The sequence below is a fragment of the Lingula anatina genome, chromosome 7 (genome assembly GCF_051362555.1).
Source record: "Lingula anatina isolate TDL-2025a chromosome 7, LinAna3.0, whole genome shotgun sequence".
Classification (NCBI taxonomy): Eukaryota; Metazoa; Brachiopoda; class Lingulata; order Lingulida; family Lingulidae; genus Lingula; species Lingula anatina.
The window spans coordinates 3239872-3260382 of record NC_141773.1 but is presented as its reverse complement, the minus strand read 5'-3'; the positions used below and the strand labels follow the sequence as shown (position 1 = coordinate 3260382).

Below are 20511 nucleotides of genomic sequence, written 5' to 3'. Positions count from 1 at the left end.
TCAAAAACTCCAACATGACATCATATGTTGATAATTAACATAATCACAATTACTCACTTGATCAATAACTCGTTCTAATGCAAAAGGGAAGTGAAGCCAGGGGCAGTTCGCGGTCAGGTTTGTGAGAAAAACTTAAACACGTATTTCTAAGACTTTTTGCATTTTGATTTTTTCGTTTTAGAAATTTGACAATTTAAGAATACAAAAATAAGTCTGCAGAGCGCGTTTAAAGTAGCCCTGCTTTCAGTACCTTAAATAATCAAATTGTGCTGTCGAATTTCAAAGACTGTTCTTTCACTAGGCTACCGTGTGCCCTTACCTTCTGTAGGCCTAATATTAATCCGTGCCGAAGACAGTTAATACTTCACATCAGTCACTCACAGTACTTATATGTCTTTGAAATATAGAAGGCTCGTTATACATGTAGGCATCAATGCCAATTTAACACTTAATCACATGCTGGCTCGCTAAATGCAAGCAGCATGGGAGCTCGGAGTGGGGTGGGGGGGGGGTGGGGGGGGGGGGCGACGAGCACGTGTCCATCCCAAATATACAGTCTTGGGGCCAACTGAATATGATATCCTATCCTCCCCCCCTCCAAAAAAAAGTATATAATAAAAGTGATTAAAAAATTAATGAAAACAGAACAGCTTTACCAGACAAAAACATCTCTGTGTCCTACTACCAGTACAAATTATGCTAAAGTTGTTCTTATTCGTCTACTGCATTTTTTTTTTATTTTACGTCCTTGTGCCTCCCTCCCCCACCCCTAGAAAAAAAACTAGCGTACTGTCATCCCATATTAAATTACCAAGAAAAAAATAAAGGAAGGAAAGTCGAAATGTTAGAGCGCATGGTGTTTTCCATGACAATATCTTCTTTCCTTTCAATCTTTACTCTCTGTGGGTTATTTTTTCACTTTGGTTGTCGTGACTTGGCGTAATCTGTGTAGTCTTTGCTAATTAGATTACGCCCTAGGTTTCATTTCGCAAACAACAGACTGTTTTTATTTCTTTAAAACACGAAAATAATTCTTGCGACTGTTTTGAGGTGCTCTCATCGTTGAGTCTCCACGTCCGGAGACCAGGAATGATAAGCAGCTAATTTTGAGGTTGTTAAGCTAATTATAAGTTTAATTTAACAACATACATGTATTTGAATAATATGAATGCATTAAGAAATAACCGTAATGGAATAAAAAAAAAAACTAGGACAGACATGCTCGCCCTTGGAGAGAGAGAGAGAGAGAGAGAGAGAGAGAAAGAGAGTAAAACACCTAACTGTTAACATAGTAAACAACAAGGATTGACGATATTTTGACTTATAAAAATTTACTACCATTTCAAACCACTTTAAGCCATAGTTTGTCAAAATTCTTTTTATAAATATCATTTTTGTAAGCTACGTCGTCATGTCATTTCCACTTTTCGCGAACACTTCACTAAAGCTTGTTATTGCAGTGATAACATTTCTAGCGATTCCATTAAGTTGCAGTACGGTTGTCCAACTCATTTTGTGATATATTCTTTCCTCGAATTACCTTAATGCCCATTTAATCATACGATCCACACGAGAGTAGAACGAACAGGGGACGTCGCATATCCGTTATATAGGCCTATCGACGCGAAATACGACGACTGGATATTTTAAAATTGCTGTAGAGGAGTTTTGGCGGAGAACCAGTCACAATGAGCCTCAGCGGAGACCTAAAACGTGCTGCGAAGATTCGATACAGCTTTCGCCGTTATGTAAGAAATCGATCTTTTGGAGATGAATGCAGTGCGACCACAACTGTCATCCCAAGTTTTAAGGATTATAAAAAATGTAAAGATAAAAGGATCCATTATCCGAGATAATCATTTCAAACGTTGTTTTGAAGCGCCTTTATGTGTAATAACACGCAACATCGCATGTTTATATTGGAAAAAAAGCACTCAGAATTCTATAACGTCTGGGGCGTTTTTGTGTTCAGATAATCGGTAGATTCTCGAAGATAGTTTTAGCAGATAAATATATCTTTTTGACAGACCCAAAATAAAAATATGAGCCTTATCTCTAATAAATCATAAATGATATTGGACTCGGCTTAAACTCCTTTGTGGTCAGTCGTAGTGGAGTTCGCTCAAAATAATAATAATAATAATAATAAATAAAAATAAATAAATAATTGACGATAAAATAAAATAAATCATGTCGGATCTTGACAAGTATTGTGTTATTTTAAAAATCCCCAAGGTTACAATCATATTTAAGGAAATTAATGATAACTTATCACCATATCTTATGTGCAAGATTACAAATTAGCGATATTTGACCGTAAAAGATGATTTTAAATACAATCCAATTTTCTCTAATGTTCTACGACTGTGCGACGGTCTTAATACGTGACCCCTTGTTAAAGGAGTCTAATTACGTCTGATATGCACATCAAATAAATACATTTGAGCCTTACTGATTTAGTGGGTCACCAGTTTTCTTAAATGCATATCGAATGTACGAGTCAATAAATGTTTCATAATAGAAATCTTACAAAATCTATGGCTGCCTGCTGTTGAACAGAAAAAGCATACATTTATAGCTTCGGCGATATTCACATTAAGTTATCTATCAAAATGCTAAAATAAGAAAAATTAGAATTTGACTTTAGGAAGCATTATGTGTTTTAATATGTGATTTGAGTGAATTAGAATGACGGAATTTCTTGTTACAAATGTCACATCCGTATGGGAAAACGTTGTCATGAATGCGCCGATGTCTTTTGAAATTCCTGTGGTCAGAAAACCCGGCCCCACAATCCTGACATATAAATGGTTTCTCCCCCGTGTGCATTCGACGATGCGACTTCATGCTTCCCAGATGGTTAAAGGAAACGCCGCACATGTCACACATATAACTGCGCGTCTCAAAACAACTCTGCATGTGGCTTCTCAAGCCATTTGGCTGGGAAAACGTGCGCCCGCACCGTTCACATTCGTAAGGCTTTAAATCTGCATGGATCACCGCATGGCGTTCAACATTAGACGGTTTGTCCGACTTGAAACTGCAGCCGGGAAAGACGCACTGGAACGCTTTCGTCTCGTCGTGTGCCTGTTTCATGTGCATCTTGAACTCCTTCTGTGACTCGTAATTTTTGTCGCATGTATTACAGTGGTAGAGTTCTCCCGTGTGAGTCCGCAAGTGTCGCGTCAGTTCGCCCGGTCGCGGGTATTTCTGATGGCAGACGTGACACGTGTAGATTTCGCCGCCTTGCCTCTCGTGGGCACGCACGTGCCGCCGGTAGAGTCCAGGGCGCGAAAATGTCCGGTTGCATAGATCACAACGTATGGTTGAAGCTGTCTCTTTTCTCTTTTTCCTCTTCTTGGGTGGTCCTTTAACATCGTTTTTCCTCTGTCTCTCACCCACAGCACCAGTTGGAGAAGTTTTATCTTTACCCGTCCTTGGTGTGCTATCTTTCTGAAGCGCTTGCTCTTTTTCTGCAGAGTTATTAGCTTGAATTTTTATCTTGTGTGGTTTTGATTTCTTCCTCTTACCCTGTGAATCTCCACCTGCCACTGATTCTATCACTACATTAGACTTGGCTGTTGATTGGTCTACCTGATCAACAGACATGACCACTTCATGAGAAATTACATTTGATTGGTCCATGCCTGACTGAGGCTCATGGTCTGCATAAGAGGTGGAGGTTGACTGGTCTTTTCTTTCTGGTTGCTTAGAAACAATATGAGAAGTTGGAGCTGATTGGTCTATTTCTACAACAGGTTCAGGAATTGCATGAGTTACAGCTGCAGCTTGGTCATTTTCAGGGGAAGCATGAAACTGTTGAGTGTTTCCATGGAAACCATCTTCATGATCATCATCAGAGCTGAGGATTTCTGGTCCCCTTGTCGCAGTTTCCCTATCAAAAACAAGAGTCCTCTGCCGGACCTGGCCATCTGCCTGACAAACCTCTTCCTGCAGCTGACATATTTCTCTTGGCTCTGAAGGCTGCTCAACTAACTGCTGCTGGTGAATCTCTTGTGAAGACACAGGTTTTGGCACCATGTTTTCAGCCCGTATTGCCTCGATAAGACGACTGGTCTCTTTATCTCGTACTTCAGGATTGGGATGAAATTCTGTCTGTGATGCCAGTGTTCTGTCTTGGATTATTCCTGGTGGCGGTTGCCTGGCTGTAGATGGGATCATCCTGAGACCCCCTGCAGTCTCTATACCAGAGGCGGCGCCACCTAGGACAGCAGCATGCTGATCAACTGCCTTCTGCTCACTCATTTTCTGTAGTGCAGTTGTCAGAAGATTGTATGTGTATGCATCTAATGCACTGGAAAATGGTTGCACTTTTGAAGCCACTGCTCTTGAACCTGCTGGTGGCCTAGAACCTTGACCCTGACCTGGGCCATGACCTTGGTTATATCCAGTTGCCATGGCAGCAGTTGGAGTCCCATCACCTAAGGTGTTCATCATCTCTGACTGGTTGTTTTGAAAAGATTCAATCACCTTCAAATAGTCCTCAATCAAGTTGGTATCAACGGAAGGCCCTTGACTTGGGTTCACCATGGCAACATGGCTGTTACCCGTAACCATGGTTACAGGTGGAAATGCAGCAGATGGGGCAAACATTCCTGCTGGACGTCCAGAATAACCAGAAAATCCTGTAGAAATCACAAAAAGAACCTAATTTAATTAGATGAACTTAACATATGTGTGCCAATATTCCAACTTGAGTGATTTAAGTTATTGCACAACTTACATAAAGATTATTTTACCATACCAGAGTATAATCATGGACCCAAAGATCTCTACTTAGAGGTCTAAAATTTGACCAATACCTGCAGGTGGTAAATTCCATGCGGGATTACCAGCCATCCCTCGGTCAGTGAGAGATCTCAGATGTTCTACACAGGCTTTCTCTACATTGGCCATATCTAGATACTGGGCAGCAGTCAGCACATCATATGCATAAGCTGGTTCTACCTTCAGTTTACCTGTAATGTATAATTTTGTATACTATGATAACATATGTCATTTATATAACAGTATCAATACGCTTACCAGTATCAGTGTCATTTCAAATGTCTACTATAAACACCCATAATTTTTAAAGGGTAAAAATTGGTAATATACTAATACATCATACAGATTATTTTTTCTTCATATTAGCAATCATTTGTCATTAATGTGATGTCAGTTTTTATTACCAATATATAATAAATTTAAAATAAAAAAGTGGTTTAAAAATTCTTCACAAACATCGAATTTACAGGAAACATATTGAACTAGAGGATCAGAGAGGCGATACCGCCTCCGAATATTGTACCACCAGCTGGAGCAAGCGCATTCGTATAGACCCCCACATACACAAAATAAGGGACACAGCCACCAGTCTTATGCTTGACAAGCTATAAAAATGCAATCAACAAGAATTTTCAAAATACGCAAAAAATATATAACTTAAAATGGTACAATCAAAGTTAAGTTCATCGTAAGGTAGGTCAAAGGTCAATTTCAAGGTCGCAGTAAATTGCCAGTGTATGACTTCCTATTCAACTTCAATAGTAACTATGGACCTATCTCTGCCAGGTTTGGAGTTAAAAGAGAAAGAAATTAGCAAAGTTCAGTTCATGATTATAAGTAGGTCAAAGGTCAATTTGAAGGTCACATATAGATTGCCAGTATATGACTTCCTATTCAAGTCCAATAGTAACTACGGACCTATCTCAGCCAGTTTTGGAGATAAAAGGAAACCAAAATTTGCAAAGTTCAGTTCATGGTGAAAAGTAGGTCAAAGGTCAATTTCAAGGTCACAGTAAGATTGCCAGTATATGACTTCCTATTCAAGTCCAATAGAAACTACGGACCTATCTCTGCCAGTTTTGGAGATAAAAGGGAAGCAAAATTTGCAATGTTCAGTTCATGGTGAAAAGTAGGTCAAAGGTCAATTTTAAGGTCACATTTAGATTGCCAGTATATGACTTCCTATTCAAGTTCAATAGTAACTATGGACCTATCTCTGCCAGTTTTGGAGACAAAAGGGAAGCAAAATTTGCAAAGTTCAGTTCATGGTGAAAAGTAGGTCAAAGGTCAATTTTAAGGTCACATTTATATTGCCAGTATATGACTTCCTATTCAAGTTCAATAGTAACTATGGACCTATCTCTGCCAGTTTTGGAGATAAAAGGAAAGCAAAATTTGCAAAGTTCAGTTCATGGTGAAAAGTAGGTCAAAGGTCAATTTTAAGGTCACATTTATATTGCCAGTATATGACTTCCTATTCAAGTTCAATAGTAACTATGGACCTATCTCTGCCAGTTTTGGAGATATAAGGGACTAAATGTTATAATTTTGGAGTTACCATAATGTGCCTTAAATTTCGTACAGAAAAAATTAATTAAAATAAAGAAAATGTCATTTTGGTCAAAATTCTTGAAATAGGAGGTGCTCTGAAGTTTCAGAAGTTCAAGTTTGATGAAATAATGTCATTTTTGAACACAAGTTGTCTGCTTTGCCAAGCCTTATGTTTTATTTTTCCAGAGTTCAAAATTTATTATCCATTACCGTACTGCACATTTTGCTTTTACCACCAATATGTACTTTTTGATACAGCGTAACTCGAAAACCGTATGGAATACAAAAAAACCGAGACCACCTCCAGTATTGGGCTTTACATGCAAAGTTCAGTTCATGGTGAAAAGTAGGTCAAAGGTCAATTTTAAGGTCACATTTATATTGCCAGTATATGACTTCCTATTCAAGTTCAATAGTAACTATGGACCTATCTCTGCCAGTTTTGGAGATAAAAGGGAAGCAAAATTTGCAAAGTTCAATTCATGGTGAAAAGTAGGTCAAAGGTCAATTTTAAGGTCACATATAGATTGCCAGTATATGACTTCCTATTCAACTTCAATAGTAACTATAGACCTATCTCTGCCAGTTTTGGAGATATAAGGGACTAAATGTTATAATTTTGGAGTTACCATAATGTGCCTTAAATTTCGTACAGAAAAATTAATTAAAATAAAGAAAATGTCATTTTGGTCAAAATTCTTGAAATAAGAGGTGCTCTGAAGTTTCAGAAGTTCAAATTTGATGAAATAATGTCATTTTTGAACACAAGTTGTCTGCTTTGCCAAGCCTAATGTTTTATTTTTCCAGAGTTCAAAATTTATTATCCATTACCGTACTGCACATTTTGCTTTTACCACCAATATGTACTTTTTGATACAGCGTAACTCGAAAACCGTATGGAATACAAAAAAACCGAGACCACCTCCAGTGTTGGGCTTTACATGCTCTACAAAATGCAAAAAAGAATGGGTCTCTAGCATTAACGGTTCCCGAATTAGAGACAGTTTTCAGTTTCGGTATCTTATGGCCGCTACTCCCGTGAAAATGCACCGATTGACCCCAAATTCATGGAGATGAAAGATGACCTGAAGGGTAACACTTTCCAATAATATTATTGGTTAAGTCTGTGTGGTGTCTGAATAACAGGGCAAAAATTTTTTTTTTCGTAAAAAATTTCATTTTTTTGAAAATTTTGGCCCATTTGACCTTGAAGTAAAGGTCAAAGGTCAAATCCAAGGGTATATTTGAAATCTACACATATGACTTTTGGAAAGCCGTCTATAGAAATTTTTCCCATAACTCCTTCCGTAGGGTAGATAATTAGCATTTAATTTTGCCATTTTTAGACAAGGGTGCATTGCAATGAGTGCCACACCCAGACCCCAATACCGACAAAGCCCAAATTTTACGTGGAACGAGTTGAGATTATAGGTGACCTAAATCCATGAGATGGGTATGGGGGGCCTTACCGTCTAGGAGGAGAAGCGGTAACGGTAGCCGTCCGGCGGAGCCGGCGGAACGATCCGGACGAGACCGAAACCATGTGTACCGCCAGCGCTAACGCTGGTGGTACAATTAAAATCATTTCAACATGTTCCCATAGTCATAACACTTACATTGCTCTTCTATACCTACCTGTGTACACATAATCAATGATGGTACGAAATGCATTAAACGTGACATCCCGCAGGGTGAGGACATTAGAACACTCCTGACGCATGCCATACAGCATGCTCTGTAACTTCTGACTGAAGGCAGCCAAGATACACTTGTGTAGCCTAAAATCGTAATCTTCCACTCTCACTATGACATCGCAGAAGGCACCGTACTGTAGCTGGCGCTGCAGCTGCTCCAGCAGTGTCTGACCATGATGTGTGAAGCTCTGGACATATGGCGGGAGACCCACATTGGCTGGGATGGATGGAGGGGGTGGTGGGGGGCCAAGACTGTGGGCAGGGCCTGGAAAATGAAGATGAAGCTTGTTGTTGATATTATAATTTTACTATACAACATATAAATAATTTTAAAATTATATGGTGCATGACAATAATTCAAAGGTTGATAAGTCCAATAAATGTTCACTTTAGAACCTTCAGACTAACTAACCCTGTTATTAAACCCTGATGAAAATGTTTTGATTTTTCAGACCAATGAAACTTCAGACCAATAACCTTAACTGATATTATTGAGATGCACCCAAAGTATATCATAACTAGAAAAAATTTGGAGTCTTCTGAAAGTGAAAAGCAAAAGTACTTTAATTTTCTGTTAATCAATAAGAATGTATATATTTGATTAAATAAATAAATAAATAAATAAATAAAATAATTTAATGAAAACAGAATATAAGTACTACTGGGGTATACCTTGTGACACAAGTTTTGGTTTTTCTGTTGAAACTATATTCAGTCTGTGTAAACTATGAATTATAAACATTGTCTTCGAACTGAAATAATATCTTTAGATTTACACTTTGAGTGAGGTTTTAATTAATTTGCATCATTTGACACAATAACATTCCAGTTAAGCTTTTAACAAGTACAATGTCTGACAAATGGATCAAGGCACAAGGTCATTAAAAATGCGAGTCATAAATTTCAGAATCAAACCCTGCCACATCTGGTAGTGGTACCCGGACTTGCCACTTTCGATTCCGACCTTGGAAAGGCACGGGTGTTTGAAGGGTTAACCAGTGCACACTGCATCGCCCCAACATCTGCTCCTTTTTCATACTTTTCCAGACGTCTCACAAACCCTTCTTTGGGTATGATTAAACATAACTTCATCCTGCATTTCATGGACGTTACTCGTTTCAAGGCTGCTGCCGGCAACTTTCGAAATTCCCTACATTTTGCAAAGGGTTAACTTTACTCACCCGCTTTATCCGCCATGTTGACACTCAGCTTCCGCCTTCACCGATTGGTCGCTTTGCGTCACATGATCAAAGGGAAATTCAATGAATGGGCCCATCGTCACTTTGTTATTTTTGTGGTAGTAATGAGGGGTAATTATTCCGTTTTATTTCTTATTCTATTTCACAAAATGTAGGCATGCGGCTTCTTTAACCCTATTTTCATTACAAAATTAGCTTTCCGCATTATTTTTGTAATATTCTTAAAGCCATGAAACATTTTAATTTTGAAATAATGTAATTTGAAGCATGCAGTGTAATGGTAACAAAATGATATTAATTAAAATAATAATATTGAAATGTTTTAACAAAAAGTTTACTTAGTTAACAAAACATTAATTTTGTGGACTTTTTTTAACATAGCGTCTAGACGAGGTTGTTCGTTTACATTACACAACAATAAAATGGTATCATTAATTTTCTTTAGCCAATTAATGATTAAAACTATTATTATCAGTGGGGTTTCGGATAGATGGGTGGTTTCCCTTCATCTTGAATAGATAAATCTCAACTTTAAGCTCACAGATTACTTCAGTAATTACGATAAACTACAAAAGATTTAGCAGAAACCAAGTGAATTTGATTATTAATCATTAAGTTATTTCATACATAATTCAACCAATTATGTATATGTGTGAAATTATGATTAGGGCAATTAGGATTTTTGAATTAGTAATGACGAAAGGTTTTATAAATGTTTTTATTTTTATTTTTTGCAATTGTGATATTGAAAGATGCAGAAAAATGGTATAACATACCTAGAGGACAGGGCCTGATGCTTCATGTTAATCAAAAATCAAGTAATGTCCCAGTCTCAAAAAGTTAACTCACACATTTATTTTTTTTTCTTTTTTCATTTCTGACAAAAATATATCATCTAAGGAATATGGCAACAACTCTGAAATGACATCTTTTATGATTAAGAAAAGATGCTGTTACTGGTGCTACGTACAGCAGTTGCATGACAGTTCCAAAACGCCCAGAATTTATCACCTGTATGACAGTCCTTCAATATGATCCTTTTTACCGTGCTAGCATTAATTACACCAAAGATGCACTCCTATGTCAAAAGTTATAAATGACAGTGGGCAGTTTTTATGCATCAATGTCTATAAAATGTTGACTGTTTTTGAATTTCTTTTTTATATTGCAGTATGGGGATAAATTAAACAAAGCAGCAGCATATCAAAGCAAAACCCCAAAACAAATGTCCTATAAGAAATATTTTAACAGTGATGACAGATCTGATAATTAAGAGTTTGATTTATGTAAGCAAACAAAATTTTGGCAATAAGGAAATAAAAGCAGATAAAATGAGTTGGATAACGAGTTATCATCATAACCCATAGAAATATGCACAACCACTGATGAATCTAGCCATACTAAAACAAAAATCTGAGTCCTCTGGGTGACCCCGAGGACACTGTATGTTAATATTAATTTGCACATAGGATGTTGCCCAATATCAGAGTAATTTCCTAGAAATTTCAAGCTGCCCTCTTTTTATCAGCCAGAACCCTCCTGTTGTGATTAGCTCTTCTTCCCTTGTTTTTCTCTTTGTAATCTCTGTTATGCAAAACCTCCTTGCTTTGCCCTTGACCTTTAGGCTTGCCCTGCACATCATATGACCTTTTCTGGCCTTGACCCACATTTTTCTTGGCTGTCCGCTGCATCTTAGACAATCTCCTCTGTTCTTGCCTTTCCCGAATTTTAGCTGGATCTTCAATAAATTGGTCTCTTCTTCTCTCTGATTCCTGTAAAAAGAGGAGGCATTACTTGCTGCATGCTTTGAAATTTTTAAATTAAACTTTGTTAAAACAAACAATTTTTTTAATAAAGTGACTTCTAGAATTGTTTCTGATAAAAAGTATCACCATCATGAAAAAAGTAAACATATGCCAAATTTGCAGAGTGACAGTAGTTCATTTTGTTGGTTCATCATTTCACTATTTCAATTTTAACCAAAAATATCTCATTCACCTCCTCCTCTTCTTCTTCCTCCTCCTCCTCATCTTGAACATTTTTATTGGCTGCTATACTAAGGTTATATCTGAAATAAATGAATAAATAAATAAATTTAAGCAAACATTAAATATTCCCAGTTTGACAGTGAGGCTTTGAGTAAATAAGTTTGAATTCATGCTTTCAGTCATTTTTAAAAAATAGTAATACTTTAACATCTTTTCTTGATATTACTCACAAAACTACATTAGGAAATGCAACTTCTTTTCATTTAATGAGTCACTGCCATGTATTGGTAATTTTCTAACAAAGTTACCAAAAATATAATGTACAAAAATATCATGTACAATAAATTATTTCTGTAAAATTCTACAGCTACAATTTTTTCTGACTGAAACTTTTTCATTGAAAAATAAGTCACAGCAGAACACACCTCCTCTGTAGGAGTTCATCAGCAGAATCTTCATCCTCAGCTTCATTGTGTGAATCATAAGTGTCATCATACTCGTCTTCATACATCCCATCAGGATCATCTTTAATAGCGTACACAGAGCCTTCCGTGTCCACATTTCCAAATAAATCATAGACTGGTTGCAGTTTTTCTCGGTCTGCTCCACTCAATGGGGTGTATTTTTTGCTGGTGATCTGCTGCCTGTTAAAAATGTAAATACTCATAAATTTCAAACACTGAAAAAATTATTTCAAGATTCTATTGTATGTCATGGACACAAAACAGAAATACATGGGATCAGAAACCAATGAATAATTTAGAATATTAAAATTAAATATTTACTGTTGAATTACATTACCTCTTGCCCTTGAAGACTTTAGATACATCAATATCCTTTTTATGGAAGACATCAAATTCATCATCGTCATATATGTTCTTCCTTTCTGATAAAATTGATTTCTTTGGCAACATGTCTCTGAAAGTGAAGAATGAATATAATTTACATATCATGACATGAATATTTAATAATAATAACAATAATATCTCACAGACCAGACGGCAATTTATACTGTAGTATGACAAGTGACATCATATCTGTACAATACCTGTCCATAGCCCTGTTTAGATCTTGGAGATGAGGCGGCAGTTTATCCTCTAGTAAAACATTCACTACTTTCTCGACATCAAAACTGAACTCTTCAAGACACATCTGTAAAAAATAAATAGAAAGTAGTTACAGGGATTATTATAAGCTAAAATCGTTTCAATGACATGTCAGAAGAAAAAAAAAATCCTGTAACTATTTTGAAGTGGAAAATGAAAAACAGAACCCTGTGTTGCAATGTAAGTAGAAAATCACCCTTGCCTCAGTCTACTCAAGACCTAAGCCAAGTGACATGCCCCCCCCCCCCCCCCCCTCTCCAAACACTCACCAGAAGGATTTTAAGAGAAAAATATCTAGTTTCAGGTCTTAAAACTTAGACCTTGTGTCAAAATGTGGTGTATAACTTCATAATCAAGCTGCCTTTGATAAGTCAACTACATCTTAGAACTCAGTACGTGTAAGGCTTGTGAAATGGGCAAATAATTTTCAAGTTGGCTGTACAAAGTTGTCTTTCCAAGTTTATCTGCCATAGCTTAGCCCAAAAACTGGTTTTGAGAAACAAGGTCCAGGGCGGAGTTTTACCTGTATGAACCCTGACCCCAGATCAGGCAGAAGATCACGCACAGAGGAGATCAGACTGTCCATTTCCACGTCACTAGGGGGAGACACTGTAGCAGCAGAAGCACCAAGCTCAGACTGAAAATTTCATGATAGAAAAAAAGAGTGTAAAATGTGCAAATTAGAGATGAAAAAGATCTTCAATTACAAAAATTAAATATAAAAATTAAAATAATGATAAAAAATTAAAAGATCTATTCAAACCCATTGTACTCAGGGTTCTTTTGCAAAAGATGAAGAAAAATATTGTAGAAAAAGTATTCTTCAGAAAAGGATGAGTGCGAATAAGGGGGTAAAAGTGCCCACTTTTGTACATGAAAGATAAATTGTGAATGAATGAAAAAAAATTGATGCCTAATTAAAGTTGGGGTCTTACACTTTTATGATCCACATAAAAAAATATTTTTTATTGAATTTGAAATATAAAAAATTAATGGCAAAATGACCTTGTCAAATATTCATGAAAATGTGTGTTTTAGGGGGGGTCTGAATTGTAACGCTACATATCTTTAGTTATAGTAAGGTGACAACTGTGAAATTTTGTAATTGGGTACAGAAGGTGCCTGTGTAAAAAAGAAAGGCAATAAGTGGCCAATCACTGCTTGTGATCAATATATTGATTGCTTTATTCTTAAATGTAATGCTGATTGAAAGAAGAATCTTACAGTGACTTGAGGATAAAAGATGTTCATTTTTTATATGAGCCCCTGCCTCAGACAAGCTAATTATTCACGGTTGAAAAGATATGAATATAAGGTGAGATATATGTGAAAATCAGCTTGTCTGAGGGTTGGGCTCGATATGTACTCAAACTAAATAGGGACATTTTCAGTCCATATGCTAGCAGGCGGCCATGTTTATTCCTGCCATGAGGTAGTTGCTACATGCTTAGATAGGATGGCTAGGCAGATACAGTGAAACTTTTGTACAAAAAGAACAACCCAAAATAAAATGTAGGTCTTTGAAAGAAAAATAGGGGTTAGAGTCAGTAAAATATTTTCAATTACAACCCAAAAAAAAGAAAAGTCATTTTCATATAATGCATGCTATCCAAAAAAAAAAAAAGGGGGGGCGGATATGGATAGGAAATAGAGTCCAAATACAGTAAGTATATCATACTTTGATTCTTATTTCTTAGGATTAAGAAAGATTAAATGTAAAATGATATTCAAAGTTATATTAATTATCTAAATAGCAGATGTACATTGTGGTGGCTCCTACTTTATATAGAGACCCATGCTGTAATAGACCTCTACACATAAGGGTGGCTTGACTCAACCCCCTCTAATGGGCATGAAAGTACATTTTGTACAACCAAAATTGTTGTGTAAATGTCCCCTTTTATGTCTATTTTGCATAAAAAGTAAAATAAAATGCTCCATCCCACACACCCTAGTTTTGTTACTTATGACCTAATCTTCCACACCAGCACTATTCATAATAGCTTTGCAGAGTTTTTTCTTTTATTTTCACCAAAATGCTATGAATAATTTTATTAGAAAAGTTATGTAAAATTAATAAATACACTGAAACAAGTTTTTCTAGTTACAAGACTTTTATACAGTTAAGTGAAATCAGTGATGGCTTCTGTGAGAAAATAAAGTAATATGCCACCCCTCCCTCTCTTCTCTAGGATTAAAAAAAACGTAATTACTTTCCCATTTTCTTGTGTCACACCACAATTATTTAACATATAACTCTTTTACATCACAAGACAAGTTTCATTTGACAAAAAAATAATTTATGTAATATATATGCTGAAACAAGTTGCTCTGATTCATTAGACTGCATACAACAGGTAAATCCAGCTCCCCCCCCCCCCCCCACATACAACTCATTAAAAATACTAAGTTACGATGCCTCAAACCAAATAATATTTTATCACACAACCAATATATGTATAAACTTTATAATAGCAAATTTTAAAAAAATTTTGACGATGGGCACTTTGCCAATGGTTATTCGCACTCATCCTTTGCAGACAAAATGCATACCTCTTCTACTTGTAGCTTGTCTTGAGGTGCATCATTCTCAGCACCCTCTGGTGGCTGTCTTTGAGCATTTTCTTTTGGTAATTTGGGTGATTTCTTCGTTTTTACTAAAAAGTAGGCAACTTGTGAAAACTGTATATATAATTTACTGAGATGAAATAAAAATGACTCAACATCTGCCACACGTATTTGAACTTTCATGTTTCTTCAGGGGACATTTCATCCATGAAAATGACTTTCGATAAGCAGCGATAAAAGAGGGTTAAATGAGGTTTATTTTTTAACAAATTCTTATTTGCATCAGCCCATATTAATTCTATTTCCAAATAAACATAAACATCTTCATTTCAAATCTGACCACAGAAATCTTTAAGCCCAAAGTCTTATCCCTACCTTTTCTTACAACCCCTTGTAATGCACTTGCAATGCCATCTTGAAGAAACTGTATCCTGGTATCATCTCTGTGTAACAGTCAGGGAAATATTCTAGACTGCTAATTCAAAACATGCAAGTCAACATATTTTTTATGTCAACTGAATATTATATATTAATAACATTATCAATTTAATCTTAAAGTTCATATGGCATTAATATTCGTGGGAAAGATAAAAGGGGGATGCAGAAGTGCCAAACATCCTAATCTACTGTGTCTGTGTCTCCTCTAATACTTCAGTGTCTTTGTGAAACAAATAGTAGGATTGGACTATGTCATAAGAGAACATTCAAAGGATGAGAATTTGGTAAATTTTTGCCTTCACTTTTTAAGCCACATGATCTGTTGTGAAATTTTAAGTTGAAATTCAAATATTTTCACATAACTTTGCAAACATAACATGCTACATCAGTACATATCCACAACAAAGGATACATGGCATATACACACTGCTGTAAAATGTCAAGATCTTCACTGAATGGGAATACTTCCTCATAAGCTGCCAGGAATCTGGATTAGAAAATGTCAGTGTCGTGTCATTACATATATCTTTATCACAAATCAATGCAATCAACTATTCTTAAATGTTCAAATATTTTGTGTTTTTGTCAAAGAGTCCTTTCAAATTTCTGATTTAGCTATTTAAATAGACAGGAGAAATTTAGATAATGAACAATTTTTTTGCCAAAGAGTGCTTCCGTTTCTGATATAGCTTTTGAAATAAATATATGAACAGATACAAAAAATTAATGAAGTATTTAGCAGGATGAGCAGAGAGCAGGTACAAGAAAAAGAAATATGAACAGCAACAGAAGATATCTAATTTTCTTAAAATGCACTTGCACATGGCAGAAAAAAGGATGACTGGGGAGGGGCTGTTAACCATTCAAAACTGCATAAATATATGGTATGAAAATATACCTTTTATCTGAGAGGACATCAGTCATCACACTCATGTAGTCCTCCACACAGGATTCTACCTCTGGGCTGCCACTGGAAATATAACAGTGAAATAAAATAAAGAGAATCCTGTAAAATTTTCCACAAAGGAAATTTATGTGAAACTACCATTTCATATATTGGCCAACTATTAAAACTAGACAAGGTTTATTTTAATTAAGAAAAAATATTGTTAAACATAATCGATTTTAAGTCATTATTGGGTTGAGTTCAATTTTATTCTTTTTCAAAGGAAGCCCCATAATATTATCATTTATTTCTTATTATTTTGGCTATAACAAAGTAACCCAAAGAAATTTAAAGTTTAAGAAAGTGAATACTTTCAAAAGACAAAAGTAGATACAATCTGTTTTTACATGTTAATTGTCCCTAAATGTAAAGCACATGAAATTTTTCAAGAATGAAAAATTCTAAATACCTCTTTTCAATGATTGGCTGAATTGCACAAGTGTTTAGAATATTCCTAAAAATCTCCACACAATTCTTCTCTATCACTCTTAGCTTTGTCTTCACTGTTCTGATCAAGCTGGAATTAAAAATCAGCACAATTAGAGAAAGTGCATCAAATTCCTATTAATTCTGTTTGTCGCCTGTCTTTTTCACAATAAACTGCAATGTGTACATGTCATGTACATCATCCTCTGTTAAGTTTCTGTTCTAAACAGTTAAAACCACATTGTTAGCTAACAGCAATTTGGCAAATCAGACCCTGATTTATCATCAAATTATCAGAATAAAATGCACTTGAAAACAACTAAATACTACAGTCATCCATAAAATATGTCTTGAATTGCACATCAAATCTCATTAATTTGTTGAAAATCACTAGTATCATATATATTATTAAACACTGAAATTATCTATTCGGAAGAATCCCTTTTCTGTGTAAAATACTGTCCATGTGCCTCACCTTGGTTCTGACCACTTTCTCTCCTTAACTGCTGCCATTAACTCATGGAATGTAGTTTCATATAGATTGGACAGTCTGCAGAAGAAAACTTCAAATGTAGAAGGGACATTCTAAAAATTTTAATAAAATCATCTTCTTATTCTTTAAATTCTTCTATTTTATCAAAAAAATGATTGTCTAAAAAGATGTTAAGATTTGTTCTGTCTCCATTAATATTCAAGAAAATTATAATTATCTCAACAGTGGGATATTACAATACAATTACAACACATCTAACACAATCCACATCACACCTAACACAATCCTCATCCCAACTACCACAATCATCCCCTCACCTGACCAAGAATCCCTCCTCATGAAATGCATGTGTCCCTTTTGGATACACCTCCAGGAAAGCCAGCAGTGTGGAGCAAATGTCATACAAATACAGCACAATATCTAGGAACTTGGGCTCTGCCATGTCAGCTAGTCCTCTACAGCGGTCTGTGGACAGCCTCTGGGGCACTGTGCTCTGAGAGAGCTCACACTGCTCTACTATGTTTTCAAACACCTGATAATAATGTAATGGGGTTAGACAAGTGCTGTGTGAGGGGTGAGGACTGGTTTTTGATGTACAGATGTTGATGTACACTTTTCAGTAAAACATCTTTAAAATTTTCACATTAAACAGGTATGTGACATGGGACTGATACTAAAATTGATCAGCATTAATCTAATAAAACTTTCTCTCACTCACATAACACACACCCATGCACACACACAAATTCTCAATCTTTCTCTCTCTCAAACACACACACACACACACACTTTCTCTCTCTCAGCTTTCCTGTCAAGTACCTCTCATACATTAACCTCCCTGCTCCTCTATCTTTACCTGTAACACTGTAGGCACTGTGATCCTGAGGTCATCCTCATATTTAGGCTGCTGTGTGAAGATATTGGAGATCATCTTGGTCAGTAAAGCAGAGTTCCCAGCTCCATACAGTGAACACAGGTCCATTATCTTGGGGATGTCAAAGATGAAATGTTCGTACAGAATTTCACCAAACACAGAAGGGGTCAAATGATGGGACTGAAAAGAAATCAAATCATGAAGGTTTACACATAATATAATGTTAATCAAACAGTTACATTATTCAACACTATTTCAAGGCTAAATCAGAAGAAATATCTACATGTTTTTCACTACCAAATACAACTACTATAAACAATCATATATTTTCTACATAGGGCTCATTCTCTATGAAGCTACTCTCATAGATTGGTCCAATTCCCTGGGGACACTTGCTAAATATAATCAGATTATCACACCTCCTCTTAGCCTTGTGTAGAATACGGAAAAGTTGAAGATTATACAGGTATGTTAGTAACAAAAGGAGGCATGTCTATCTGCTTATCTAATTGCATTCAGCTGGAGCCCCTGCAGACTTGGATCGATCTATATAGAATGATTTATTCATTGTGAATGAACCCACAGACTCACAGCAGATTCCTTATAAGTGGCCATCCTCAGGCAGACCATGAAGACCATACGGTGTACAGCAGTATGGAGAGCCTCAGCCTCTGGGGGAAGGGGCTTCACATCATAGGACCTGGAAAGACAGGGACAGATTCAAGGTGTTTACTGAAGATGGATCGACCCTTCTTACTTACAATCATACTGCCAGATAAGCACATTACAGTACAGTGGAGATAACGGTGGGCACGAGAACGGGGATATTACATCAAAATTTTGGTGTCTGTGGTGAGCTTAGCTTTATCTGACAGCCAGAATGGTTGTATCAAGAAGGGTGGTAATATTTTCAATGCAAATACACCATCAGACCTGTCTGGAAGATTGTCAGAATGTTCCTGGCTATATAAATATATTAACTGATTTTGAAGGACCTTCAACCTGGATTGCTACTGGTTACAGATTAATTTATGATGCCTTTTACCCCAACATGAAATTACTAGTCTTTCAGGCATTTCATAAAATATCCAAAATAGTTTTCATGAACTTTATCACAAAGTGGAGAATAACAATCCAAACCCTGGCAAATATGACAGGTATATATGTCAAAGAAGTATGCCTACCTTGGAGCATTTTTCAGGTAACTGTCTATGCATTTGTGCATCTCAGGGTCAAACACTACCTGAAGAAGTTGAAACAAATAAAAGTTTTAGAAATCAATAAAGTTCTATTTATATGGTTGATTTAGTTCTACCCATAAAATGTTATATATGTAGCCTTTAGTGCTTTAAAAGAACTAGAAAATGAATTTAAACCAATAAATAAATAAATCGGAGTCCACTCGATCCATAAGATTTGTTCAAGAGATAGACAATAATATTTGAGTAATGCTGCAACAAGTTATATTGCAAAGCCTATCGATCATTTGATACATCAAATATACCTGACACCAGAATCTATCATGTGGCAGCCTGAGAAGCCAGTGAAGATCTTCCTTGATGTAGGCCACTCTCTCCATCCACTCCTCCAATGTAGCTGTGTCGTAATTCATGGGCAGCTGTCTGTAGACCACAAATGGGTGGTCTGTCTTAAACCTGGGGTGCTGAAGATGTGATGAAGAGACATTACAGAGAGAGACATTAAAGCTTGTGGAATGCAGGACATATTACAATTAAAGCTTGTGGGACAGTTAAGCACCTGTGAGTGTGCACATTCTGGTCTGATCATCCTTATGTGTGTGTGTGTTAGTGTGTGTGTGTGTGTGTATGTGTGTGTGTGTGTGTGTGTGTGTAGGGGGGCTTCACTTCCTTAAAAATTAAAGTGAAGTACGTCGTATAAGAATATTTACATCTTGAGGCGACATTCATGTGCATTAAAATCCAAACTGGCTCAAATGTTTTAATTACTTGAAGCAGCCATATGTGTTGAATATACACTCAAATTAAAAACTACATGTGTTTTACTGTTTACGTTTACAAACACAGCACCATCAACATTTTATTGGACATTGATTTGTCTGCAATTAAAATTATTTCATGACTTACCAGTACAGGGACTTTTTGTTGTCTTCCAGAAGCTTCATCGTCTACCGTCTGCTCTTGCTTATCGATAGGAAGCGTCATTTTAGGGCAGAAACCAGATGTTCAGTCAAGTCTTTTACTGCACGGTGGATGTGGTGCAATGTGTGTGAAACAGGGAGAAGCTATTCTATTAAGCTATCTTGCAATTATCGCAAATAAACTTTTGTAAAAATACTTAAAAATAGTAAACATAACATATATAGTATTATGTGTCTTTGCTTTCCCGCTTATTACCTCCACTACAGGTCATTTTTGAGGTAAATAAATCACTACTTAATTTATACTGAGGACTGCTCCCT

General features: G+C 36.1%; 2 protein-coding genes across 2 annotated transcripts; both read right to left on the bottom strand.

The window, feature by feature from the left end:
* Positions 1 to 2196: 2196 nt before the first annotated feature.
* LOC106177430 (uncharacterized) lies at positions 2197 to 9325 on the bottom strand. Its single transcript, XM_013560194.2, has 4 exons — positions 9215 to 9325; positions 7975 to 8298; positions 4824 to 4979; positions 2197 to 4646 (listed from the first exon to the last, which is right to left on the bottom strand). The coding sequence occupies exons 1-4, from the start codon at positions 9228 to 9230 to the stop codon at positions 2644 to 2646; spliced, it is 2499 nt and encodes an 832-aa protein (XP_013415648.2). The 5' UTR covers positions 9231 to 9325; the 3' UTR covers positions 2197 to 2643.
* Positions 9326 to 10045: 720 nt separating this feature from the next.
* LOC106177439 (activating signal cointegrator 1 complex subunit 2) lies at positions 10046 to 20346 on the bottom strand. Its single transcript, XM_013560204.2, has 18 exons — positions 20177 to 20346; positions 19576 to 19734; positions 19256 to 19314; positions 18663 to 18771; positions 18054 to 18251; positions 17515 to 17729; positions 17180 to 17254; positions 16688 to 16795; positions 16231 to 16302; positions 15745 to 15819; positions 15270 to 15337; positions 14880 to 14983; positions 12850 to 12963; positions 12269 to 12372; positions 12022 to 12138; positions 11646 to 11864; positions 11231 to 11300; positions 10046 to 11004 (listed from the first exon to the last, which is right to left on the bottom strand). Exons 1-18 carry the CDS (start codon positions 20252 to 20254, stop codon positions 10738 to 10740), a joined length of 2211 nt encoding a protein of 736 aa, XP_013415658.2. The 5' UTR covers positions 20255 to 20346; the 3' UTR covers positions 10046 to 10737.
* Between the last annotated feature and the right edge of the window lie 165 nt (positions 20347 to 20511).

Coding starts and splice junctions, on each gene's coding strand:
- LOC106177430 (XM_013560194.2), bottom strand. Junction 4,980..7,974: donor CATTGATTATGTGTACACAG/GTAGGTATAGAA, acceptor TATACATTACAG/GTAAACTGAAGGTAGAACCA. Junction 4,647..4,823: donor ATGGAATTTACCACCTGCAG/GTATTGGTCAAA, acceptor TGATTTCTACAG/GATTTTCTGGTTATTCTGGA.
- LOC106177439 (XM_013560204.2), bottom strand. CDS start 20,254: ATGACGCTTCCTATCGATAAGCAAGAGCAGACGGTAGACGATGAAGCT. Junction 18,772..19,255: donor TACCTGAAAAATGCTCCAAG/GTAGGCATACTT, acceptor CTGTCTTTCCAG/GTCCTATGATGTGAAGCCCC. Junction 15,820..16,230: donor GATGTCCTCTCAGATAAAAG/GTATATTTTCAT, acceptor TTTCTAATCCAG/ATTCCTGGCAGCTTATGAGG.